Below are 24932 nucleotides of genomic sequence, written 5' to 3'. Positions count from 1 at the left end.
GACATTACTGTCATGATGAAGATTTCTATATTATGCTGATCTATAGTCAGAACCATTTCCCTTTTAAATGTACACTCCAGATATTTTTTGAAATTATAATTGATATAGGACTAAACATCCTTGCATTGTAGGAAAAATTCAATAACTACTTACTGGTCTTTTTTTTTTTCAAATTAGAACAGAAATGAAAATGTATGGAAATGCTAAAGCTAATTAACAGTTTGGGACAGGTAAAATAATTACCTTTTTCTCTCAATTTCCTATTTTATATAACCAACTGTTTTCTTGGTACAGAAAAGAATTTCATTTTTATGAGAGGACCCACACTGAACTTTATCTTTTTTCCTCTTCAGTTAATGTTTAGGATCATCTGGTTTGTATTTAGCATTCTTATGAGTCATTTTACTTTTATAGGAACACTGGGCTATAGAAAATTGCTTCTAATAATTTAACTTTTAAAATCAACCACTGAATCATGGATTACCCAAGGAAACTACAGTTGGAGGGGAAAATAGACCCCTGATGTTACATACTGTTGCCTTGTGAAATGAAGATAACAGTGCAGACGTTTTTAATCCATGTATAATCACATTTTCCATCTTCTATTGCCTTCCTCAACCTAGTACCCTCCAGATGTGTTGACTAGAATGCTGGGATTAGGGAAACTGAATGGATTCATCTCAAGAATACCAGGTTGAGGTTCACATCATTTTTCCAAATTAATTCTTATATTTTAGACTAGAAAGATGAGTTATAAAATACCGTGCTTTCCCTTCCTGCTGTCATATAATTTGGACAAAACAAAATTGTTATATTTGTCTATCTTCTTAGGTACTTTTCTACATGCATTTTCTGAGAGTAAAATCATTTTTAAAAAATAAAACAATACCCATTCATAGGAAATAAACTATTCCTAGATGGGGACTTAAACAGTTTTTAATGGTCACATGTGATTTATATATAAAAAATGCACTGAGTAACCCATAAAATTCCCACAGTGTCCTAGAGTACAAATTTATTTCAAAGCACAACTTTCAAGTAGACAGCTAGAGAGTGTGACTCATGATTGACTCACCATTTGAGGCAAAATTGGCTGGTTCCACTTTGAAAAGGAAGCATTTTCAGGACAACTGGTGCCAATGACATGGAAGCATTTTAGAAAGTTGACCCTAAGTTGCCTCTGTGGAAGGTGAAATATATTTTAAATTGTGTTTTAACTATTGAACTAATTAATTTTAAATCATACATGGAGCAATCTGTTTCAGACAAATGCAGGAGATGTGCTGGGAATCAGGCGGGAGCTAAAAAGCCTTTTGCCTGTGTCTTGGACCTTCCGAAGCAAAATGGGCTTGGTTATACAGCAAAGAAATTCACAGAAGGTAGTAAGAACTGCTTTAGAGGCCAAGACAATCAACTGCTCACCCTTATTCTACAATATAATTTCTCAGGCTGGTTGCTATCCAGATGTCAGCCACATGTAGCTTGCTGGAGAGTAACATAGAAAACTGATAGCAGAAAAAGACTCAGTGGTCCATCCACTGTGTCCTTTGAGTTTTTTCTTTTTAATTAATTAATTTACTATTTTAAATAATATTTTTATTTTTATTTATTTATTAAATTTTGGTCAGATGAAAGACATATCTTTATCCAAAGCATGTTTAAACTCAGTTAAAGTCATCGTTGTTGCTATGCTTCTTTTAAAAAAAGAATTTGTAGTGACAACTGTGGAGAGAATCACTGCTTTTATGGACATGCTGACAGTGAGGATACTGTGACCTACCACTATTCCAGCTTCCTCATTCACTCTACATTCCCAAAAGCAAAATCCAATTGATTCATTTGCCTACCACTTACATTTCTAGGATTTTCTTTTAATGGTATATTCCAGCAGCAGCTGCTTTGACCAGTTGGGCCCTGAAGCAGATCATCACTGTTAATCAATGATGTTGCGTCATCTGGCTTCAGTGTATACAAACTGAATCAATCAATCTAAAGGGTTAGACCATACAACCCACTGTGCACTGCTACCTTTTAATCCATTTAGTTACTGCATTTAATAATATTTATTAGGGCTGCAATGCTTCACCTTAGAAGGGAAAATGTTGCATTGCCACTCAGGGAGAGCCCTTATATAGCACCTGTCAGCAACTCTTTAAAATAGCTGGCACTTTTCCAAGGATCATGCAGTTGCCCTCCTTGCTGCACCCAGAAATGTTTGGTTTAATAGCTAAACATATTAAATTGCCGACAGGTGCTACATACATCCATATGCACTCATTCCATTGCAGAGAATGCCATCCATCTGCAGGATGCCATCCATCAGCTCAACAGAAGTATTATGTGTTTGGCTTGAAACAAGAAAACTGCAGACCTGCTATCAGAATGTACATATTCCTTTCTTCCCTCCTCATCCTCCTTTCCTTTTGCATTGTATCTGTAAACTTCTATATCTCTGGATACAACAACAATAGTTGAAATTCTGTGGGTGGTTATTCTATTGTTTTATGCTGCTTCATCTAGGTTGAAGCAGCTAGGTTGAAGGTTGAAGACCCAGCTTGTGCGGTACTGTATGAAAGCTAGCCAGGATTAGGTGGCTACCTTAATTAGCATTAGATGCAAGACCACAGGAAAGACCACTACTTTAGATTAGATTGGGAAATCAAAGAAATTGAAGGCAGCAGTGCCAGTCCACTTCCTGGCCATGTCTGTGAAATGCATCTTGAGGGAGACTATTACCTCCTCTTTGGTAGTACTGAGCATGAACCTTAACCTTAACCTGAAAAGACGGGAGTTATGGGAAACTGTCTGCAGGTCATCCTGCCCCACTACCTTCCATTCCAAAAACCCATCACTCCCACCCAGATGCCATTTCCCCTTTGCACCCACCACTTCCCTTTCTCCTCTCCAATGCAGCCCTCCCTTGTCCCTTTTGGTCTCATCCCATTTTGGGGTGCCTTTCCCCAGTAGTGCCCCAGCCTTCCAGAACACAGAGGTACCCTGCCTTGCAGGGCAATCTCAATGATCTCCAACCACCAAGGAAATGGAGGTCATCCAGTTCTAATCCGTCTCTTTTCTATATGAATTTCCCTCCCCTTCGAGGGTTGGTGTCACGATGTATTGTCTTCCTTTGTGATTTAGCCAGGCTTCCACAGAGAAGGGAAAGATGCCTTCCGAGCGTGTTTGGCTCTAGCAGTATTTTTTTTTTTTTGTTTAACAGTACAGTATACGGTCCCGATAATACCGGCTGCAATCTTAGCTCTGAAATGAGAGACACGACCGCAGCTCAGTTCGCCTCCAGGACTCTCGCCATTCCAGCTAGCCTAGACTGGCGACTAGGGGCCAGCAGAGAGACACCTAAGCGCCGCTTCCTTCCCGCTCTTCCATCGGGTGGAGATTTGGATGCGAAACGCCGGCGTGACAAAAAAGGCCACTGAATTGGCTGGTTCCGTTGCTTAGATGTTTAGTTTCCCCCGAGGCCGGCGCGAACGGGAGAGATCTCTGGCCACGCAGCAGTGCAAGAGAGGCGCAACCTCCCAACTCTCACATGGCAAAAAGGTCCAAAATGCATGCCTTGTCCTCCCCTGTCAAAGCTGGCTGTGCAAACTCTTGCTCCTGACTTGCCCAGGCAGACCGGGATAGGACCAAAAACATCCAAAACTTCACAGGGACAACCAGCCCTTTCAAACAGCCCCCACCCCCCATTTGCTAGCGACCGAGTTCCCCAAGTGTGGACCCAGAGTTTCAGAACCCTGGTTAGAAAACTGCTTCAAGAGAGGCTTCCGGTCTAGCTTCCTTCGCCGCCAGACAGTCCTCTGAGACCGCCAGCCCCGTCGCCCGTAAAGAGCCGCCTTTACATCTGAAAGGCGGCTCGAAAAACTCCATTTCCTAAAGGAAATGTGAGATAGAGCTGGCGAGGGCAGGTAGAGCCCTCTGCGAAGTCCCCAGAGTTCTTTTTCTACTCTTGGGGACGAAGCAGGTTGTGGCTCCCTATTTCCACTCGCCGCTGCTCCGGGCTTCGGGAGAACTCTGCCTTTTTGCAGAGCTAGGCGTTGGGACAAGACCAATCAACGAAATTAACAGATCATCTGAATAAGCAGGATGAAATCCGGATCGGGGATCCTAAACTGCAAGTATTCTAACCCCAAGACTGATTTTAAAATTAAAGAAGAGTGAAAGGAGGAAAAAGGAGAGTTTAAAATGGCGACTGGCCGAGGCTTGAGAAAAGCTGAAAGTGAAAGTCCTTCCGTTTGAATAGTTTATAACGTTACAAAGTTACAAAGTTACAAAGTATCTAGCAAAAGTGCTGGTTAGAAGTGAAGAGAAAAAACTCTTATTTCATGTTTCTTCCTTCTTAGAGACTTGTTATTGATATTGTTTGGAGAGAAGTCTTTCTCTTTAAAAGGAAAAAGAAAAAAAATCTGTTGTGTGGCAGGATGGCACTAAAACTGACAAAGCCAGATAACCAAGCCATGGGGGGGGGCCCTCTCCCATTTATAAATCGTATGAACAAGTTGAGAGTTTGCAGATGCAGAAGAATGGCTTCATAGACCTAAAGAAATTTCTACTGGAGGAGATGGCTAGACATGATAAGATTGTGAATCTGAATCTTGAAAATTTTAGACAGGAAATTAAAGAGTTGGTTCAACAAAAGTATGATATTCTGAAGCAACATATGAAAAGTTTTATAGAACTAATTCTGAAGATGGATGAAATTATAAATTTAAAAATAGACTCTAAGGAAGTTGATGATAAGATTTATAATTTGGATAATAAAATACAAAGAATTGAAAATGATTTAATAAGGGTTCAAGAAAAAAGCTCAGAAGTAGAGTTTAAAAAAATAAAGGAAGCTGATTATAAGACTTACAATGTAGATAATATAAAACAAAGGATTGAAAATGAAGCCACAATAATGCAATTCAGACTCATGGAATTTGCGGTTAGAATTAGGGGAATACAGGAAAATAAAAGACAAGATTTGAGAAAGATGTCTGCTGAGGTTCTGGCTGGGATTTTAAAGGTTAGCCCTGAAGATGTATCCTGCAAGATTGATAAAGCCTACAGAGTTAATTCTTGGGTGGCAAAGCAAAGGCAGCTGCCTAGAGATGTGGTGATTTACTTTACTGATAAAGAAATAAGAAATGATATCGTGCAAAAGTCTTTCAACTCCACTCTTGAAATGCATGGAAGGAAGATCTGGATATTTAAAGAACTACTGCCCAAGATGTTAAAAGATAGAAAGGATTTTGGATTTTTGGTGACTGAACTAAAGAAACAAAACATCCCATTCAGGTGGGATGTCCCAGTTGGTATAATATTGAGATATCAAGGAGAACGATATCAACTAAATACTGTTGAAAAAGCGGAAGAATTTTACTATAAGATTTTTAAAATGGGTTTAACATCTCCACGTATAATACACGAGGGGAATAAAGAAAGGCAAAATCAACAAGAGATTGAAATTCAGGCTAAGCAGATGGAGGTGGAGGTAACGGAAAAACAACAAGTTACAGAGGCTTTTGTGGATGAGCCGCTTCTGGATTCTCCTTCAGAGGCTACAGTTGGATTACTTATAAATACAAGAGAGGCGGCTTTGGATTCTAATGTGATGACTTATCAAGCTACAGACCAGCATGGAAACCAAACAGTTGATATACAACTCATAGAAAGGAAACCAGGATGGAGATTTAAGCCACAAAAAGTTAAGAAAAGAAGAAGCAGGTCCTACAAAAATAAAATTTTTTAGACCAAACAACAGTGTAATGCCAGTTACTTAAGAGCTGATTGAATATTTAGAAATTTAGTTGAGGCAAAGTATTGGTGTATATTATCTTGAGGAGAGTGACAGATCTCTGCAGTGCTGTACTCTTGGGATGTGAAGATGGCCATAAATTGAGTGGATTGGAATTTTCTATTTTGGATTCTTTGACAAATGGATTACGTTTATGCTGAGCTATAAGGCAAGAGAACTATGGGATTGGGGCATGCAGAAGATCTGGCTGTTACCCCAACACGGTAGTTGGAATTAATAATCTAGATGGAAGACATTATAGATGACACTATATGGAATATAAATATAAAGTCACTCGGGTGGTTTTTTTATATATGAAAACATTTACTATTGATGGGGGCAGATGGTAATTGAAGATACCGAACATACTGTTGGAATTAGGATGTGACGTTACCCTAACATGGGTAATGGAATTAACAATCCAGTTGAGAGACATTACAGAAGATATCATATGGATTACAAATTTAAAGTTAATTGAGGATTTTATATATATATGTAAATAAATTCTTTTTTAGTGGAATGGGCAGAAGAATAAAGATATTGAAAATATTATGTATGTAGACCTGTAGGAAAGTGGGTGGAGACAGGTTAGTTTACTGATTGTTTAGTTTAGGAGAAGGGATGTTATGTTATATCAATATACGTAAAAGATTCAAATTAAGAGATATATGTATGGGGGAGGAGGAAATGGATAGATTATGAGTTGAAATTGCTAAATTAGGATTTATTATATAGTTTTACAGCTGAAAGTTGCTTTGAATGTTGTTTTGAAATGTATAGTATAAGGGGGATATAATGATATTGTTAGAAGGATAGATTATGAGTTGAATAGATGAAATTGCTAAATTAGAATTTATTATATAATCTTACAGTTGAATATTGTTTTTGAAATGTATAGTATAAGGGGGATATAATAATATTGTTAGAAAGAAAGGGTTAGTATATGGGGGGGTGGAACAAAAGGATGGTAAAATATTATATAATCTGTTATTAACTTGGGTTTTATTTTGGAGAAGCCACAGGGGGAGGGGAGGGGGAGGGGGGGCTAGGGAGGAGGGGGGGAAAAGGGGGAAAAATTTGTATTTGAAAAACTTTTTCAATAAAAAAAAGAAAGAAAACTGCTTCAAGTATTAATGTTTGAAAAAATTCTGATTTCATTTTTAAAAGGAAACTGTTTAAAGAAAACATTTTTTTAATGGATATTTTCTTGCACTGAGCATGGCAATGTTTATGTATATTGCATTTGCATATTTTTGTATGTAGATCTGTCCATTTATATCATCTAGCAATAGCTATAATCTCAATAGACTTTCAAAAAAATAAAAGCTGCTCTGAAGTCTACTAACATATTCTAAACATTTTCTTGGTGGATATATGGGGCTAATAGGAGCTCTTTTAGAAAGTATTCGGATTTATTAGCGATGGCCGGATGCGATCACAAAGCAACCTAAGGAAGAAAATGAACGGATTTCCCACTGAGTCCTATTTGGATATGATCCAATTACCATTTGAATAAGCAGACTGCTTCATTAAGAAACACTGACTCCAAGCAAACAGGACAAAGAGAAAGACAGAAGGGCCCTTTGCAATGAAGATGCAAGGTCCACTCTGTTAGAAACCCAGCAAATAATACCAAATAATAGCATTGTTTCTCTTATATAATAGCTAGCATCACAGATGTTTCCACATTCACTAATCACTGTGATTCTGGGCAGAATTCATAAAAATATTACTACTGAAAAAGGATACAAGTAGAAAACAACCCATTTTTTTAGAAGTTGAAATTCATAATGCAGAGCTAGTTATTAAATCAAGTTGCAGAACTAAAACAATATAGAGATAAATAACACAATGTGCTACAAGGTAGCTGCTATGCTCACGATGCCTTAAAGTAGATTGTAGTTAGAAAAAACTGACACGCTGCACTGTACTTCTTAAAATAGTGATCACTTGTGAAGACAATGCCTGTTGACCATCAATATTAAGAAAAATGGTTGAAATTTTATGAAGAATGCAAGAATTTAACTCCTTTTCTTTGTCCTAGTTTTTCAAGTTAAAATATTTTAAAATTATTTTAAATGTACTTTATTTCTAAATTGGCACCTGCAACATGAAGTGAAATCATGTAATAAAATGATGGCTGCTGCCTAAAAATTGTAAGAGGCATAAGATCATGGATAAAGTAGCTATTAGTCAGACTAGCTGCAAGTCTCAATGGAGACGTATCATCAGATAGTATGCTAGAAGAAGCCAATAGAGCCGTCACAACAATCCCTTTTACCACCATAACTCAAACCAATGAACTGGCATAAAATATAGATACTGTTACCTTGAAGATGCTTGGCTGTACAATCAAGAACAGCAGTACATCACCAATCTAAGCATAGCCTGCATTGACTATAGGAAGGGCTACAATTGGACTCCACACACATGGATCTGTATATACCTGGCATTATACAAAGTCAACCAGACATTTAAGAACCTTCCGCAAAAACTCAATGAGGCTGTGGAAGAAAAAATTAAGTCAGCGCAAGACAACTCACACAAGTGGCCATTAGGTTTGGCATATACCAAGGTGATACATCTCCTGCTGCTGTTCTGCATAGGCTTGAACCCACTCAGCCAGATACAGCTCAAGAGTGGAACTACTGTCAACCATCTCCTATATGTGGAATACATTAAGCTGTATACTAAGAATGAATGAGACACTGACTTGCTAATTCACCTGGCAGGGATCTATAGTGAGGACATTAGGATATCATTTGGATTGGAGACGTTTGGCAGGATGGTAGACAAGAGACAGAAAATAGTTCAAACTGATGGAGTGGAACCACCAGTAGACCACACAGCAGACATACAGACCAACTACAAGTACCTAGATAACCCACAGACACATGGGAACCACAAGGAGGAGGTAAGGAAAACAGCAACATCCAAGTAGTACCAAAGGATAAGATAGGTCCTGAAGAATGAGCTCAACTGGAATAACAAGATCCATGCCATTAACATGTATGCCCTGCCAGTCACTGTGCCAATATAGTGAGTTAGCCAAAGGTGGACAGGGAAGCTGTTGATGTGAAGAACCAGAAGCTCCTCACAATGTACAGTGATTTCCACTGGGGCGGTATGGTCTAGTGCAGAGGTCTTCAAACTTGGCAGCTTTAAGACTTGTGGACTTCAACTCCCAGAATTCTCCAGCCAGCATATCTTATATAAACTGGCTGGAGAATTCTGGGAGTTGAAGTCCACAAGTCTTAAAGCTGCCAAGTTTGAAGACCTCTGGTCTAGTGAATATCAAAGCCATTGTCCTGGATGAAATCCAGAACATCCAGGAGTATAACAGTAAAATGGCATCCAAAGATAACCTGCTGAAAGAATGCCTGAGACAACAACAGACATGGGAGAAAAATCAAACAAAGGAAATACCTGTGCAAGACAAGACCCTAAACGGGATCAACAAATAGCTTTTGTGCCAGACAGACCCAAAACTGAGGAACACATATACCACACAGAGATGAGAAGGAAGTTTTTTTTTTTAATGTAATGATTTATATGCTTCCTTACAAATTTGTAATGAAGTTTTGTATTTTTAAAAAATGCGGTTTGGAAAAAAGAAGTCAGAGTGCTGTTTGTTTTTGCAGTATATTCTGGGGTTTTCTTAAAGAAATATCATTTAATACTATCAAAATATGCCTTAAAGCATGTGTCATACTGGCTGAGAATGATGGGAGCTATAGACTAGTATATATAGAAAATGCCAAATTTGGGGAAAGCTGCCTTATGTCTTGATTGGGAGTATCATTTGTTAGACATTGCCTGTGTCATAACAAAGTTTAGAAGTGCCTTTTTTTGAAGGAAATGTTCCTGTTATACTAAGGAAACTCTCACCTTTTTTACTTGCACTAGAGAATAGGATTTGTATTAATAAAAATGGCTTGAAATGTATATTTAATCATGACTTCTTTAATTTCAGGTTTTGAGTTTCATTATTAATAGGCCAATTAATGAAGCAGGTTCACTTATCCTTTTCCCAGTTTTCTGGGGTAATGAGCCTTAAACATTACTATCCAGGGAAATTTGTACATCCAAAACATATTTGGGATCTTCAAGTTACTTGATATAAAAATAACATAGCTGCAAAATGTTTTTAAATTATAGGCAATAATTGCTTTAACTTTACAAAAGCTTTCAATAACAATTGCTTTTGAAAAATATTTAGCCCTCAAATAGAACATATTAATACCCTGTATTTCTAAGATGATAAGCCCAAACCTATCTATTTACATTTGTTATGAATACATATATTCATAAATAAATTTATGAATATATTTATTACTGTTTAGATTAGCTGCTATTAATCAATTCTGAATCAATATTGCTCACTTTCTTATATATAGCATAACCATATAGCTAACAGTTTAAACTTTTAGTTTAATCAAGTATATGGCTGTCTCACATACTTGATAGAGGAGTGAAGCAATTTCAGACCAAATGCAGGCTGCTGTTGCTACAATGCCTGAGAATCTATCTTATTTCCTTGAGTTTAACAGATTAATACAATGCCATACAGTGCCATCTACTGGATATAACAGGTTATAAAGATTTTATTTAATTTTCTAACTATAAAACTTGTTCTTGAAAACTTCCAGATCTTCATTTCATTTTTTAGAGAAAGAAGTCAATCACTTTGAACTTCCTTCTGGATGCCAATAAAAATTCAGATTAGTGTCAGTTAAGTCCTGGGTAACAATTGGCAGGAAACTAAATGGAGACCCCCAAGTGCTGCTGAATTATTAACTGAAGCGTCATCAGAAGTTAATCACATTTCATTATTGGGGTCCATTTGAACTAGTGTCCTAAAGGAGAAAAATTAAATTCCCTTCAAGCAACTTTAGCTCTGCATATTTTGGTTTCAAAATGTAAGAACGTGAAGAAATAGGAAGAGAAACATTTAAAATCCTCTTCCCATTAATCCAAGGGAAATCCTCTTTAAAGTCCACTTCCCATTAAAGCCATGGATGCATTTATTTCAACTGTAAAAATGTTATGAAAGTATCAGTTGAGCCATGCTTTGTGCCATACTAACAACATAAATAGTAACAACAGAAGCATTTAAGTGGTTTCTGTTTATCACAATAATTGACAGGGCCCAAAATTCCAGTTAGTCTTCCGATATTCTGTTCTATTTTGATATAATAGAAGAGTACCCCTTTAAGAATCTGCTAAGATGAAGGTCAAATGAAAGGAATTTATATTTAATTTTTCAAATAAATTCTCAATCCTTAATAATAAGGAACATAAATTTGCAACAAATAGCAAAATTAGTGATTTTGAAACATCCTCCAATTACCATAAAACTGAGAGTTAGAAAGGAACAATTTGGAGATACTGATGACCTTTCCAACTATTCTCCTCAAATAACTCCGAACAACTCAAATGTTCTGACAAGTGAATAATAAGCAATTCATTTAATGTGGCTGACTATATAGCTTTTACTGGAATTCTCTTTGTTATTGTCTTTCTTTCTTTTTCTGGTACTTCTCTTTCCAATAAACTGGCTTTGTTGATTTACTAAGATAATTTCTCATTAAAAACTTTTCTAACTTTTTTTCAGAGCTGGAGCAAGTTTTATTTAATATATAAATTAACAAATTAATTTAATTTTAACAAATTAAAACTTGTTTAATAATAAACAAGTTTATATTTCCGTCTGTCTACCAAAAGGAACCCTGGAATGACGCATAAACTTTGTTAAAGTCTATATTCCTATACTTTGGGCAGGAAATTAAAAAGGCCTTCCTTTTTATTTTTTGCATAGGGCTGGACTAAATTGAGAAGAGATCAGTAAAAATGAGCCAAATCTTCCCAGCTGGACAGACTAGAGTGCATCAAGAAATTCAGCCTGACTGACAGAAATCTATGATATATTTTATTGGGGAATCCTTGAAATATTAAAATTGCTGTCTGCTCTGTAAACCTATTAGTCATACAAGTTTACTGCAATTCATTTGGTGAGAAATAAACTCAAAGATGAACTTCTTATCCAACTGCAATCATAAAAGTATGCAACCTAACAACTTTCTCAGGACATGTACAGAATTAAAACAAAGTTGTGATGCATTATTGTAACAGTAGCTAGAATCCTTGGCTGATCCCCAAATGTTAAATAGACTACACAGACCAAAAGAAGTTGAATTAAAAGTAATACATCCTATTTTATAAGAAACTAACAGATAGCAATTCTGACAAACTACTGGTAGAAACTCTGCTGTATTCTTTAGCATCTGCCATTTCACTTCATTGATGGGAAGTTGTGAGAAAAGGTTGTGTTGCTATTATTTGTGAAATGGAAGCTAGAATGAATACTGATCAGCGCACTTTACACAATGTACCATCATTTGGTTTTTTTTTTTTTTTACTTCCAAAAGGAGTCCTTCAGGATGAAATTCATTGCCAAATGTTGGTTGCTGAAGTTCTGATTGTTGCTATGAGTATTGTGCATCACTGGGCCAAGAAATGTAAAGACAGTTAATTGGGAAGTGCTGATTTGTGTGATCAAGGATGAAGTGATGACAAACCTATAACAGCAACCAACATGTTTCACATCAGAAAGGTTGAACCAATTAAAAACAAGCAGCCGAAAGGAAATTGCTTTTAAGCTTGGCATTTACAGAAACATGCAGGACACATTATTGTTCTCCAATATTGGAAAGCTTGAGCAAGATGGGTTTCTTGTATGCTGATCAGAGATGAAAGATTCAAGAGTTCAACTCTGCCAGCAATTCTTATCACACTATCAGACTGAAAGTGATGAATTTATTAACAGCATTATGATGAAGACAATATTTGGCATCATTATGAGCAAAACATCAATCCATGGAATATAATTATAAAGTTTCATTTATGAGAAAAAAAAAGACCTAGGTTTCATCACAAAAGCTCATGGTTGTAGGTTTTTTTTATATATGCAGATAGTACCATGGATTTCTTTGACTCTGGTATCATTACCAATTCAACACTCTGAACTCTGAAACATTTGGAAGAAAGAAGGAAATTTTGCTGCAACATGACAATGCTAGGTATCACATTTCACAACTACCCATGAGGCCTTTGTGAAGTTGGATCTCACTGTCTTACCACATGCACCATCCAGTCCATATATGGCACCGTACAACTACCTTTCCCAAATTGAAGGAATGTTTTTGTGGACATCTGTTTAGCTCAAATAAAAAGGTGGAAAGCAGTGTCAAGATCTGGTTGAAGAGATTATGTGTGGACTTCTTTATTAATGCCTTTCAGAAATTCCTGCATCATTACCAGAAATGTGTAGTGAATGGTGGTGTTTACACAAAGTACGTGCAGGTATCAAAAGAGCTATGTCAATAATTATTTTCTTGTTTCATATTTTAAATCATCTCTACTTAAAGTTATGGAAGTGGAGGCATTTTTTTTCAACTCTATCTCCTATATATTTTTAAGTAAGAATGGAGCTTGCTACTGACTGCTCATTTTTAATTGCATCCCTCAAAACGCCACTCTTGCCCCAGTGTGGCCCAGAGACAAAAAATACTCTTGATTTAAATGGAACTCCTGGTAATTTCTGATTATTTAAATAGAGCAATATTATTTGTTTTGGGATGTAAGAACACTTCCCAGCATGTACCTAAAAGTATTGAAATTATAAGATTGTACATTACAGGTAGTCCTTGACTACCTGTAATGTACACTGTTGTACATTTCAGGTAGTCAAGTGTACACTCCGCACTGTTGTAAGGAGTCCCCTCCTTACAACAGTACATCTTGTGACCGTTTAAAGTTACAACGGCACTGAAAAAAGTGACTTATGACCGTTTTTCACATTTATAACCATTGCTGCACCCCCGTCATGTGTGTTTTATTGTGGCTGTGCACCACCCTGAGTCCCTCGGGAGAAGGGCGGTATAAAAATTTAAATAAATAAATAAATAAATAAAAATTCAGACACTTGGCAACCGATTCATATTTATGATGATTGCAATATCCCAGGGTTACGTGAGCACCTTTTCTGACCTTCTGACAAGCAAAGTCAATGGGAAGGCCAGATTCACTTAACAACTGTGGCAAGAATGATCATAAAATGGGCAAAATTCACTTAACAAATGTTTCGTTTAGCAACAAAAAATTGAGGATCAATTGTAGTACGAGGACTACTTGTATTATATTTTGAGTTTTTTAAAGATATTTATTACTGGGGCTTCTTAAAATTTGCATTCCTTGTTTTTATATTTTTTTTCTATTGTTTTGTGCTGCCCAGAGTTGCCTCGGTAAGATGGGCAGCTATATAAATTCAATTAATAAAATTTTATTAATTAAATGTCAGAATGTGGAAAATATCCCCATGTAGCCAAAAAGAGTGGAACTATGCCAATCATACTATATTCAACAGCTTCAGGTCTTCCCTGCTCTATGTTTGGAGGGTTTTTAGAAGAATTTTATAAAACATTCTTTAGTTCTATTTATATCGCTAACTCTAAGTGTAAAACCTATTTCAGAAACTATTGTTTATACAGAAACAGAGCCATTCCATAATGTAATAAAACTCAATTACATTTAACATTATATTTTTTTCAAAATTAGTAGTAAACACACCAATATTATCTAAGTAAATCTGAAATCTCTCCTTTAAAATCTAAACACTTTATACTCCAATATTAAGCTTATTTGTAATTCCAGTTAAATTGGCTAGACTTCACCCCCACCTGTACATTTGTACAGAACTATGATGTTACAAAATAGCCCTGTGCAACTCTGCTCAAAAACACACTACGCTGAATTCTCCAAGGATGTCCCTTCAGGAAAAAATGCATGAGATTGCACTTAGTCTTATCCTTTTGAAAGGAAAAATAAAGACCCAGATGTATCCCATTATTGCTAAGCCAGAACAAAACAGAACTTGAGGACATATACTTATATTTGGCCATACTATATACATTACACAAAACTTCCCCCTGAAAATCAGGGGATATTCCAAAGCTATTTATTTATTATTAACACTTCAATGCCCTAATATGTTGACTTTGGCTTTATTAATATTAGATATTAAATTAAATATTAACAGATTTTAAAAGATATTTAAGAATGAGAAATGAGAACAAAATAAGTATATTTCTGCCAGATACATTTGAAATTGTTGCAATAGACTCAAAACTGAAGTATTTAGTTCTGTTGAGAATAATTCAACCATCAGTTGGAACTGAAATCTGAAGTTTCATTGAAATGAATGAGCAAGAATCTTGTAGATCATTAAAGATTTACTAGTGACCAAACTTATAAAGACTGATTCATGATAAAGACTGATTCATGATATTTTACTCTAAAAAAGGATTCTTTTTTTAAGACCTTGAAAACTCAGCTGTTTTTTTTTTGCTACACCTGATTAACACATTTGCTTTTCTGTAAAGCTAAAACAACTAAATTTTATAGCATTTGATAGAAATTTGGTTGCCATTGGATGGTAACTGTTTAATTCTAGCAAAATTATAGTCCTGTTTGTACAAAGATATTTGGAACTTTATTAAATGAGCCTGAACATCTGAAACAAGAAAAAAATTACCCTTAGGACTGATGACATAAACCATTAAGTTCTCCACCCCACCCCACCCTTTATTTTTTAACATTTACCAGAGTCTACCAGGTTAATCCTTTTGGTGCTTTAGACTTATTTTTTCCTTTGACACGTTTTGTCTTTAGCTTTTTTCTCTGCCTGGGATTCATCCATACTGGATATTGTCCATGTTGATCTAGAAGAGTTTTCTGATTTCTTTTAACATCCATGTCCATCTTACTTCCATCTAGGGGAAAAAACACATAAAGAAATAAATGCTATTATCACCTGAAAATAGTAGACTTAAAAGTGAATAAAAAAGAAACTATTGGAATAAACCATAAATTATTCTAAAACTGATAGAGTGAAGAACTAAGAAATGAGGGACTACGAGCACATGTATGCTTGCACTATGATGGTTTTTAAAAACAGTTTCAAATTTGTTAGTTAGGATAGTCTTTCTTTGGAAAAAAAATATTTATTATTTATTGAGAAACAGCCAAGTGAAAAGATGATTCTGATTATAATTTACAATGTTTCCCTCTTTGCTTTCCACTGTCTATCTTCAAAAGAATAGGTACCAGTCCCACAGGTCATCCTCATAAACTCCTTCCACCTTATTTTCATTAACAGCATTGTTCTTCAACTCTCAGAATTTCCAGTTAGCCAAACTTTTGCTAGGAGATCTTCAATGGATAAATAAGATAGACACATAACATAACCTATTTCAATGGATAAATAAGATAGACACATAACATAACCTATTTCTGCACTATCAACTCACAGGAGCAATCTCATCTATATGGTGGTATTAGATGATTTTTTTAAAGGGAAGATTTACATAGCCAAGGGAAATATGAGAAAAAGCAGCCCCAAAAGAATGAAAACAGAGCAGTATCAGGTGACGGATATACAATACCATAATTCAAATTTTTCAGAGCCTGTTTGTTGCAAATCTTAGAACAATGTCTCCCAGTCTAAGCAACTTCTAGACCCGTGCACTAACTCCCAGAACTCTCAGCAATATCTATGCTGGATAGAGAATTCTCGGATTAGAGATAACACATCTGCAAATTGCCCAGATTAGGAAACTTTGCTTTGGAGCCATACCTAAGAATAATATGACTCACCATCTGAATCCTTTTTCTCTAAGATTTTCTCAGCAGGAACCACAGTTACTACTTCCTTCACTTCATCCATTACAACATCACTGTTGGCTTTCAGAATGCTCTGCAACCTGGCCAGTTCCTTGGGAGCATTTTTCTTTCTCTTCTCCGCTCGCATTTTTCTTTTCCATTTGCTCCTTAGGCTTTTTGCCATTTCTGTTTGCCTCTATAAATGGAAAAATAAAGCGTAACACCAGTATGACAAAACAGAGCAAGTTACTGGGTTTGTGTAAACATGAACTTGTGGCTCCCCCAAAAGCCAACTGCAATGACAGTACCTCCTATTTGTGCATAAGGTATAAAATATATTTCTTCAGAAACACTCCTCAAAAGCAATTTCTTTATTTAAGAGAGATTTGAGAGCAATTTATTCTTTATTTAAGAGAGATTTGGGCTCAGTTTGTAAACAAATTTGAATTGATGGCTCCTTACTTCCAAATAATATTTTCCTGCTTTCCAAAGCTACACAGGATCCTAGAAATACAAAACTTGTACAAATATTCCTGAACTTCCCCCATAGCAGAGGCAATCTATGGGAAGCCTTCCAATGAGCCACCAATGCTCATTTGTTCTTCTAAACTGTGGGGGTTCTGAGCAGTCTGCTTAAAATTACGAGTCATTACTTAGGCTAAAAAGGTTAAATACGAGGGGTTTCCTGGGTGTCCCACATCCAAGGACTCCTGCTGTCTTATCAAGATGAGCCATGGCCACCAACCTGCTCTTATTCTTCTGGGCCAATGTGTCAGATCTACTTAGTCCTTGGGCAGGAAATCCCAGGGCTGTGGGTTAGCCTAAAGAGCTGAACCGACATCCCAGACGAAGCAAGCTTTGCCGTGCTGTTGCCGAGATCAGCGGCCGGATTTGTTCAGAAAATGATCAGAAGTTGAAATAAACTCGGGAGCCTTATGGCAGGACCTGGGAAGCCTGGCCTCAACAAATGACTGCCCCGAGCCCTTCCTCCGGTACCTGAACACGCGGTGCTGGATAACTCTCAACTCCCCGCTTCCACCGGACGTGACTCTACCGCGCTTCTTCCAGAATTGAAAGGCTTCGGCTTCCACGTAGGGCAGTGGAGGCAGGGAGGTCGCTTTCGAAAAAGTCGCGTCTTCTCGCGCTGGCCCACAGAGCCCCCTTGCGAGCTCCGCCGGTACTGCTGCGGTCAGGGGATGACCGATTGGAGGGGTTCTCCGGGCTTTTTAGAGCTTTACAGCGGGCATCTTTTCTGGGAAAAGCCGGGCGAGAGTCCTTCTCCTGGCAGACCTAACGACGATTTAGATACACTTCCTCGAGCAATATTCCCTTAATGCTTTCGCAGCGCCGTGAGGTTGCTCAGTTCACCTCGAGAGTAAAAATAATACTTCCAATCAGAGGCCAGAATGAGTGAGATGCCGAGAAAAGAGGGGGTCCCAAAGTGTTACATCACTCTCCCGTAAATGATGTCTGTTTGAAAAACAATGATGACTATGCTCAACTTCTGGGCAAAGTTCGTAAGTTATGCTAGCATCTTAAGTCTTAGATTCTGATGGTACATTTGGAAAATATATCTATATATCTGCATTTATGGTATTCAATAGTTTATGGTATTTATAGCTCACAGTGTAAGGGTTTTATAATACTTATTAATATATATTTTTTAATTTTAGAAGATTTCCATGATGCCCAGTCCTTAACAGCTCACAGAATTAAAGCAAACCTTAAAACAGTATTCTGCAACACACCTTTAAACAAAACAAGGTAGGTTGAACAACAAAAATGCACTCAATTTTCTAAATAGTAAAAAGGCTAAATTGTGTGTGTGTGTGTGTGTGTGTGTGTGTGTGTGTGTGGAATCCACAATATGGAGGAAGACAAAAGTAATTTTACATAGCAAGAAGAACAAGGTAGAATCTGCTAGAGTCTTTACGGATGATCTAAGAATGCAGGGCAGACTAAATGGGAGTTTGTAAGTAGCTTGGTCCTGAATGCAAGCACCTTGAATGGGGCTCAGAAGACAACCAATAAATTCACAAAATGTTTTTTGCCCTTATTGGATGAGATATAATTTGTGAACATCTTTGAGGGCTATTACAAACCAATAATTAGCCATAAAACCAGGTCTTTCTCTTCAAGGTAAGAATGCAATTGTTGATTCAATCAAAGTTGATAAAAAGACACCCATTGTCTCTAAAGTAGCATGACTGACCAGATCAATACAACTGTAACCTGAGCCTATAGTTTTTTGGGAAGCTGAGCTAACTTAAATAAACCCAAGGATGTCACAATAATTTTTGGGGGAAACTAAACTAACAGGTAAATACTACTATGTCACAATTCTTTGGGAAGCTAAGCTAATGTAAGCAAGTTCTATTTTATTATAATAATTTCCTGTAACTTTAAAGCCTTTTGGACATAAGTGTTATTGAGCCAGGCTAAGATTCGATATTGGGATAAAACTCAAATATTAGAAATCCAAATCTTTGGTCAAGACAGAAGTGCCTCTTCCGTGCCAAGGTGCTGAGATGGCAGACGGTATTTGACGTAGGTACAGAATTGTAAAAGGGCAAACTGACCCTAAACAGATACATCCTGTTGTTTAATGTTTATTACACCCCAAATGTCATGTATATCTTAGAGAAGAAATACTGCTTCCCTTACTGTCCTCTTTACTGCTCTTGAGGCGCCTTTGAGCCCTTTATCTCCTCTTTATTATGTCTTGAGCTCCGGAGCTGAGAACCTGAGCCTGTGGGAAAAGGGCTGTTATGTCTTTCCTAGAGATAGATTAAAGGGTAACCTCTATGTGTGAAATGTCTCACTCTTCGTAATAACTTTGCCTTTATACTGTATAAATATCGAGCCAAAAGCAGCCATCATTGTTCAGACCCTTTGCTGTCTTTGGACTGTTTGAACCTTGCGCTATAAACTCTTTCCTGCATTGAAGAGCTTGGCCTAGTTCCGTCATTTCTCCTATAACAGCTGGCGACTCCGCTGGGACTAGGTGCGAGGCGATATTTCGCTGAGGGCCGTTTCGACCCCTCGGGACCATCGGGAAGTTGCTCCTGAACATTCTCCAGGCGCCGCGGGGATAAAATCTCCGGGAGACAGCAGCGATAGCCCTATGGGACCGACGGAGCTCTGATCGAGTCCAAGAACCCTGCGGTGAAGGAAAGATGGTCTGAACAAATTCCTGGCCAGGAATCTATGGAGTGGGAGCGTTTTAAGTGAGCATATTGTAAAAGAATTGTACCTGCCTCATTTGAAGGCAGAAGAAGGGACCTGATCACTCCCTTGAACTCGGGGTGATTACCCTAACGAAGTCCGTGTCAGGTTGTGTGGGTGATTAAGCCGTCACATTTCTCGCTAGTGGCCGTGAGTTTCCGGGGCTATGAGTCGATGGCAGTGTGATAGAATGGGAGAGGCTCAGAGTGTGCCAAATACTCCGTTGGCATGCATATTAAAAGGTTTTGACAAGTATTTTAGCAACCCTTCCTATCCGAAAGGATCAAAGGATCAATTAAAATTCTTATGTAAATATGTGTGGCCACAAAGGGAGACGGGCTGACCACTCCCCCCCTCAGGGATTGTTAAGGGAAGAAACAGTGGATAAGTTGTGGGGGGGTGATTGTAGTGAATCAGGATAAATATCCTGATCAATTTTAATATATTGATCAATGGGTGAGAGCCCTAACAGAAAAAAGCTGAGGATTTATTGCAATGTCAGGCTGAAACGGTCGGGTTATGTGTATCTGAGCAGGCAGGAAAAGTGAGGGGGCTGCTGGAGGGAGCGGAGGAGGAAATCAGAGGTGTATGAGTGGTCTTGACGCGAAGTCAAAAGTCAAGGAGAGTCATTTGCCTAGAGGTAGCAGTTAGAGTGAGGGAGAGGGGGATGATGATGATGATAATGATTTGGAGGCTGTGGGGGCTGTAGGTGGAGAAGAAAGAGCAGGAGGCATGGATGAATAAAAAGGCTGGTTTGTTGGCGGGGGCGCTGCAAAGTGGGATGCAAGGGGGTTTTTCTCAGAATTTACCCCTGGGTCCTAATTAATGTATAAGGGGAAAAGGAATGCCCAAGACAGATGGTGAGAAGTAGAGGGATGAGAAGAGCGGATTTTGGGTCAGGGATGCGTAGGCAGCTCTCTGGGAGAAGGGGAGAACGAGGATAGAGGAGAGGTTTGAGTAGAAGGTTGGACAGACAAGTTCAGGTTGGGGTTTGGTAGAGGATTTGGAGAGGGCGCAGGGCAGCAGAAAGCGGAAAGTATTGGATTGGCAGACATGACTTGGTCAGATTGAGGGGGACCAGGCTTGGAAGAACCCCCGCCTGAGTCATTGGTTACAATGAAAATAGGGGGTCAGTACAGAACATTTCTGGTAGATATCGGAGCAGGAAGATCAGTTGTAAATAAGCAGATTGCAGCCCCCCCGGATCCCATAAAATTCAGGTCCAGGGGGTATCAGGGCAAGGCATGGGGTGGCAGGTCTTGGAACCAGAGATGTATGATTTTAAGGGAGCTGAAATCCAGCATGAATTCTTGTATATCCCTGAATGCCCTATTCCGTTGCTAGGCAGGGATCTGCTGAGTAAATTAGAGGCAACAATTTCTTTTGATGAAGATAGTCAGAGAATGACCATAAGGCATTCTCCGGAGGAGAAGTGGAGGTTGTTTGATGTGCCTAAGGATAACCTGCCGGGTTTTGCAGCTCACCACCCTCCAGTGGTGGTGGAACTAAAACCTGGAGTGGCGTCTGGGAGTATAAGGCAGCGTCCCGTTTCTTGGGAAGCTATTTGTGCTATTTATGAAAGCATTCAGAGATTTGGAAGCGGGGGTTTTGGTGCCTATTTAGTCCTCCTGGAATACTTCAATTATCCCAATTAAACAGTCAGATGGGTCTTACCTCCCGGGGCACGGTAACTTTACACCTGGCCGTGTCGAATCCATATACCCTGTTAAGTTTAATTCCACCCCGGGCTGAGTGGTTTTCTGTTATTGATTTAAGGGATGCATTCTTTACAATTCCCATTCACCCCGTAAGCCAGCCACTGTTTGCATTTTGAGCGGGAGAATCCTTATACAGGAATGAAAATGCAATATATTGGGACTCGGCTGCCTCAGGGATTTAAGACCTCCCCCACATTGTTTGGAACAGCGGTAGCTAGACACTTGCAGTATTATGTGCCTCAACAACCAGGAGACACAATACTGTAATATGTTGATGATGTTTGGATCAACAGGACTGACAGAGGATTTATGTTGGGATAATACTAAGATGAATGCACGATAATGCTAGATTCGTTATTAGAGTGTGGTTATTGGGTATCAAGAAAGAAAGCTCAATTGGTGAAAAGGAAAGTTAGATATTTGGGATACGATATAAGGGTTGTCGAGCTTTAGGACCAGAGCGGAAAAGGGCGGCCCTAATGCTGGCAGAACCCCGAACGAAAAGACAACTGAGAAGCTTTTTAGGATTAGCTGGCTTTTGCCGTAATTGGATCCCTAACTTTGCTTTGATGGCAGCACTTTTGTATGCAGCCACCAAAGGAGCCAATGTGAAACCCCTTGAGTGGAAAGGGGGGGGGAACAGAAAAAGCTCTGGCTTTATCGAACTTGCCTTTGAATTTGTACATAAACACTAATAGAAATATTGCTGGGTACTTACCCAGCCTTTGGGAAGTTGGCAACAATCTGGAGCCTATTTGTCAAAACAATTGGATGGGGGGGTCAAAAAGCTGGCCCCACTGTTTGAAGGTGCTGGTTGCAAGTGCAGAATTGATTCAGAGTTGTAATAAACTCACTTTTTCTTGTCCTATACTTATGCATTCCCCTCACGAGGAGCAGTCTGTGTTGAATATTAAGGGACATTTGTGGATTAGTGGGCAAAGGTTGACAAAATATCAGGCAATTAGGAGTGAGAATCCACAGGTGCGTCTGGTGGTGTCTAACCGATTAAATCCAGCAACTTTGTTGCCTACGGAGTCTGTTTCTAAGCATGATTGTTTACAGGTATTGGAGGTTTATTCCACCCGACCATGTAAATATGGTAAAATAAGGTAAATATGTATGTTAGGTGGCCTGATTTAGGTCATAAAGGGGGGTGGGGTGTTGGAATATGGAGATGGTACAAGAACTTAATAAGCAAATTGAGAGATTCCAACAATATGTGATGGAACAAGTACCCCCTAGATTAGTAACTTAATGTCACTCATTTGAATCTGGGGACCAAGTGGAAGATGGAAGGGATCTTTTATTGGTATTATGACTTCTCCACTTGCTATTAAGTTTGCAGAATCAAAATCATGGATCCATCGGACACGAGTCAAGGCAGCAGCTGACACTGGCTGGAAAGTGTCCGTGGACAAACAACATCCAACGAAACTGACATTTGAATGTGTTTAAAGAAAGTTTTTGTATTTTATATATAGGTTACCTTGATGTATATCTGCCAATGTAACCCGCTGTAAGCTAAAAAGAGGATGGAGCACCTGCTCTCTTGAATTAGTCCGGAACTTGGATCCTGACGAGAGATTGAAGATCATTGCGGATCCATGTGGGAGGAAAATTGGGTGTGGGCACTTTGAGTAATTGGGATAGTAGCTTTATTGATCATTGTGTTACAGATATAAGCAATGGACAACCAGGGCCCATTTGATTTCTCAGCCGTTCCGATCCCTAATATCTCCCCAACCGGCTGCGGAGTGTGAACCTCTTACAAATGAAAGAAGTCCCTGCTTAGGACACCCTGGAAGCTACCTTTTGATGCAAAGGAACAGAAAAGAGAATTCTCTTTAAATGTGTTTGTTTTGTAATTGTGGGTGTGAAGGTTGTTGTTGCACTCACTGTATTGATTGTGTTTTATGTATAAGCTGTAAGGTAGAGTGTGACGTGAAAATTATAGAGGAGGTGTTAGTACATTATTTGGTAATAAATACTGAAGAGATCCCCTTGTAATATTATCTGAAAATGAAAAAGCTGAATATACCCGAAATCCCTAGCTATGTAACAAATATCTTTGTCAAATTGGCAGAAGACATAGCCCACACTCTGAGTGTATCAAATTGTTTTGTATGTGGAGGAACTAACATGGGAGAAAAATGGCCATGGGAGGCCCAAGAATTGAACAATTCCATAATATTAGAAATGGATCAGAAAGGTAACCTGTCATATAATAAGGGTAAGGATGGAGACTGGACATTGACTACTAGTCTGGTAGGGAATGTGTGTTTTCAGGGAAAAATTGTGGCAGGCTGTCATCAGGTAGGAAGCCTCATATGTACAGGCAAATGGGAAAGTAAGGTATGGTGGTCAGGAAGCAAGGCCACAGAGGGAACTGATGAAATGGCTCTGTTTAAGGTAAATGGGTTATCCTTTTTAAAGGATCCAGATAATCAGACCCTTGAATGGCTGGCTCCTGAGGGACTATACTGGATATGTGGAAAGTTCAATTTGACTAATTGCTGCATAGAAATTGATGAAGGCGGAAGTTATTAAGGAAATAACAGACAAAATGGTTAAAATAGCTCATGTGCCAGTCCAGACTTGGAAAAGCCTTAATTTACAGGATATGTTTTCAGGATGGTGGCCAGAGTTACCTGGCCTGCAGGCCATTTTTGGCCTGGTGGGATTAGTAGCTGCAGGATGTATTTTTCTCCCATGTATTTTACCTGTTTGTTAAACCTATTTCTAAAAGTCTATCCTTGCTGGTGGAACGTAAAACAACTGCTCAGGTGATGGCTATGTGGGATTACAGACGGCTCCAGCAGGAAGAGGACCTATAGGTGTGACTCGTCTGGATAAAATAGATGAGTCACAAAGGGGGGTATGAGCCAGGCTAGGATTCGATATTGGGATAAAACTCAAATATTAGAAATCCAAATCTTTGGTCAAGACAGAAGTGCCTCTTCCGTGCCAAGGTGCTGAGATAGCAGACGGTATTTGACGTAGGTACAGAATTGTAAAAGGGCAAACTGACCCTAAACAGATACATCCTGTTGTTTAATGTTTATTACACCCCAAATGTCATGTATATCTTAGAGAAGAAATACTGCTTCCCTTACTGTCCTCTTTACTGCTCTTGAGGTGCCTTTGAGCCCCTTATCTCCTCTTTATTATGTCTTGAGCTCCGGAGCTGAGAACCTGAGCCTGTGGGAAAAGGGCTGTTATGTCTTTCCTAGAGATAGATTAAAGGGTAACCTCTACATGTGAAATGTCTCACTCTTCGTAATAACTTTGCCTTTATACTGTATAAATATCGGGCCAAAAGCAGCCATCATTGTTCAGATCCTTCGCTGTCTTTGGGCTGTTTGAACCTTGCGCAATAAACTCTTTCCTGCATTGAAGAGCTTGGCCTAGTTCCGTCATTTCTCCTGTAACATTATGAACTGTGACTCTATAATTAAAAGTTGAACTCTGAATACAGATTT

General features: G+C 38.5%; 1 protein-coding gene and 1 long non-coding RNA gene across 7 annotated transcripts in view; one reads left to right on the top strand and one right to left on the bottom strand.

Annotated features, from left to right (window-relative positions):
• Positions 1-17641, bottom strand: part of LLPH (LLP homolog, long-term synaptic facilitation factor) — a 39391-nt gene extending 21750 nt beyond the window's left edge. Inside the window, exons 1-4 of one of the 6 annotated variants that reach the window (XM_060694668.2) lie at positions 17507-17640; positions 16505-16706; positions 15452-15621; positions 990-1180 (exon numbers count right to left, since the gene is read on the bottom strand). In XM_060694668.2, the coding sequence (XP_060550651.1) occupies positions 15458-15621; positions 16505-16694 (354 nt within the window). In that variant the 5' untranslated portion in view covers positions 16695-16706; positions 17507-17640 and the 3' untranslated portion in view covers positions 990-1180; positions 15452-15457. Of the gene's footprint in view, positions 1-989; positions 1181-11309; positions 12370-14723; positions 15622-16504; positions 16707-17255; positions 17394-17506 lie in introns of those variants that run through there. The other 5 variants (XM_060694671.2, XM_060694670.2, XM_087873175.1 and 2 more) reach the window with 5 other exon arrangements.
• LOC117655566 (uncharacterized) lies at positions 17498-24848 on the top strand. Its single transcript, XR_004588716.3, has 3 exons — positions 17498-18027; positions 18184-18274; positions 22935-24848. It is a non-coding gene; the product is annotated as an uncharacterized LOC117655566 (long non-coding RNA).
• The last annotated feature ends 84 nt before the right edge of the window (positions 24849-24932 follow it).

This window comes from Pantherophis guttatus, chromosome 7, assembly GCF_059756535.1.
Source record: "Pantherophis guttatus breed Tessera chromosome 7, ASM5975653v1, whole genome shotgun sequence".
Lineage (NCBI taxonomy): Eukaryota > Metazoa > Chordata > Lepidosauria > Squamata > Colubridae > Pantherophis > Pantherophis guttatus.
The sequence above is the reverse complement of the archived record's forward strand: the minus strand, read 5'-3'. Positions and strand labels throughout refer to the sequence as shown.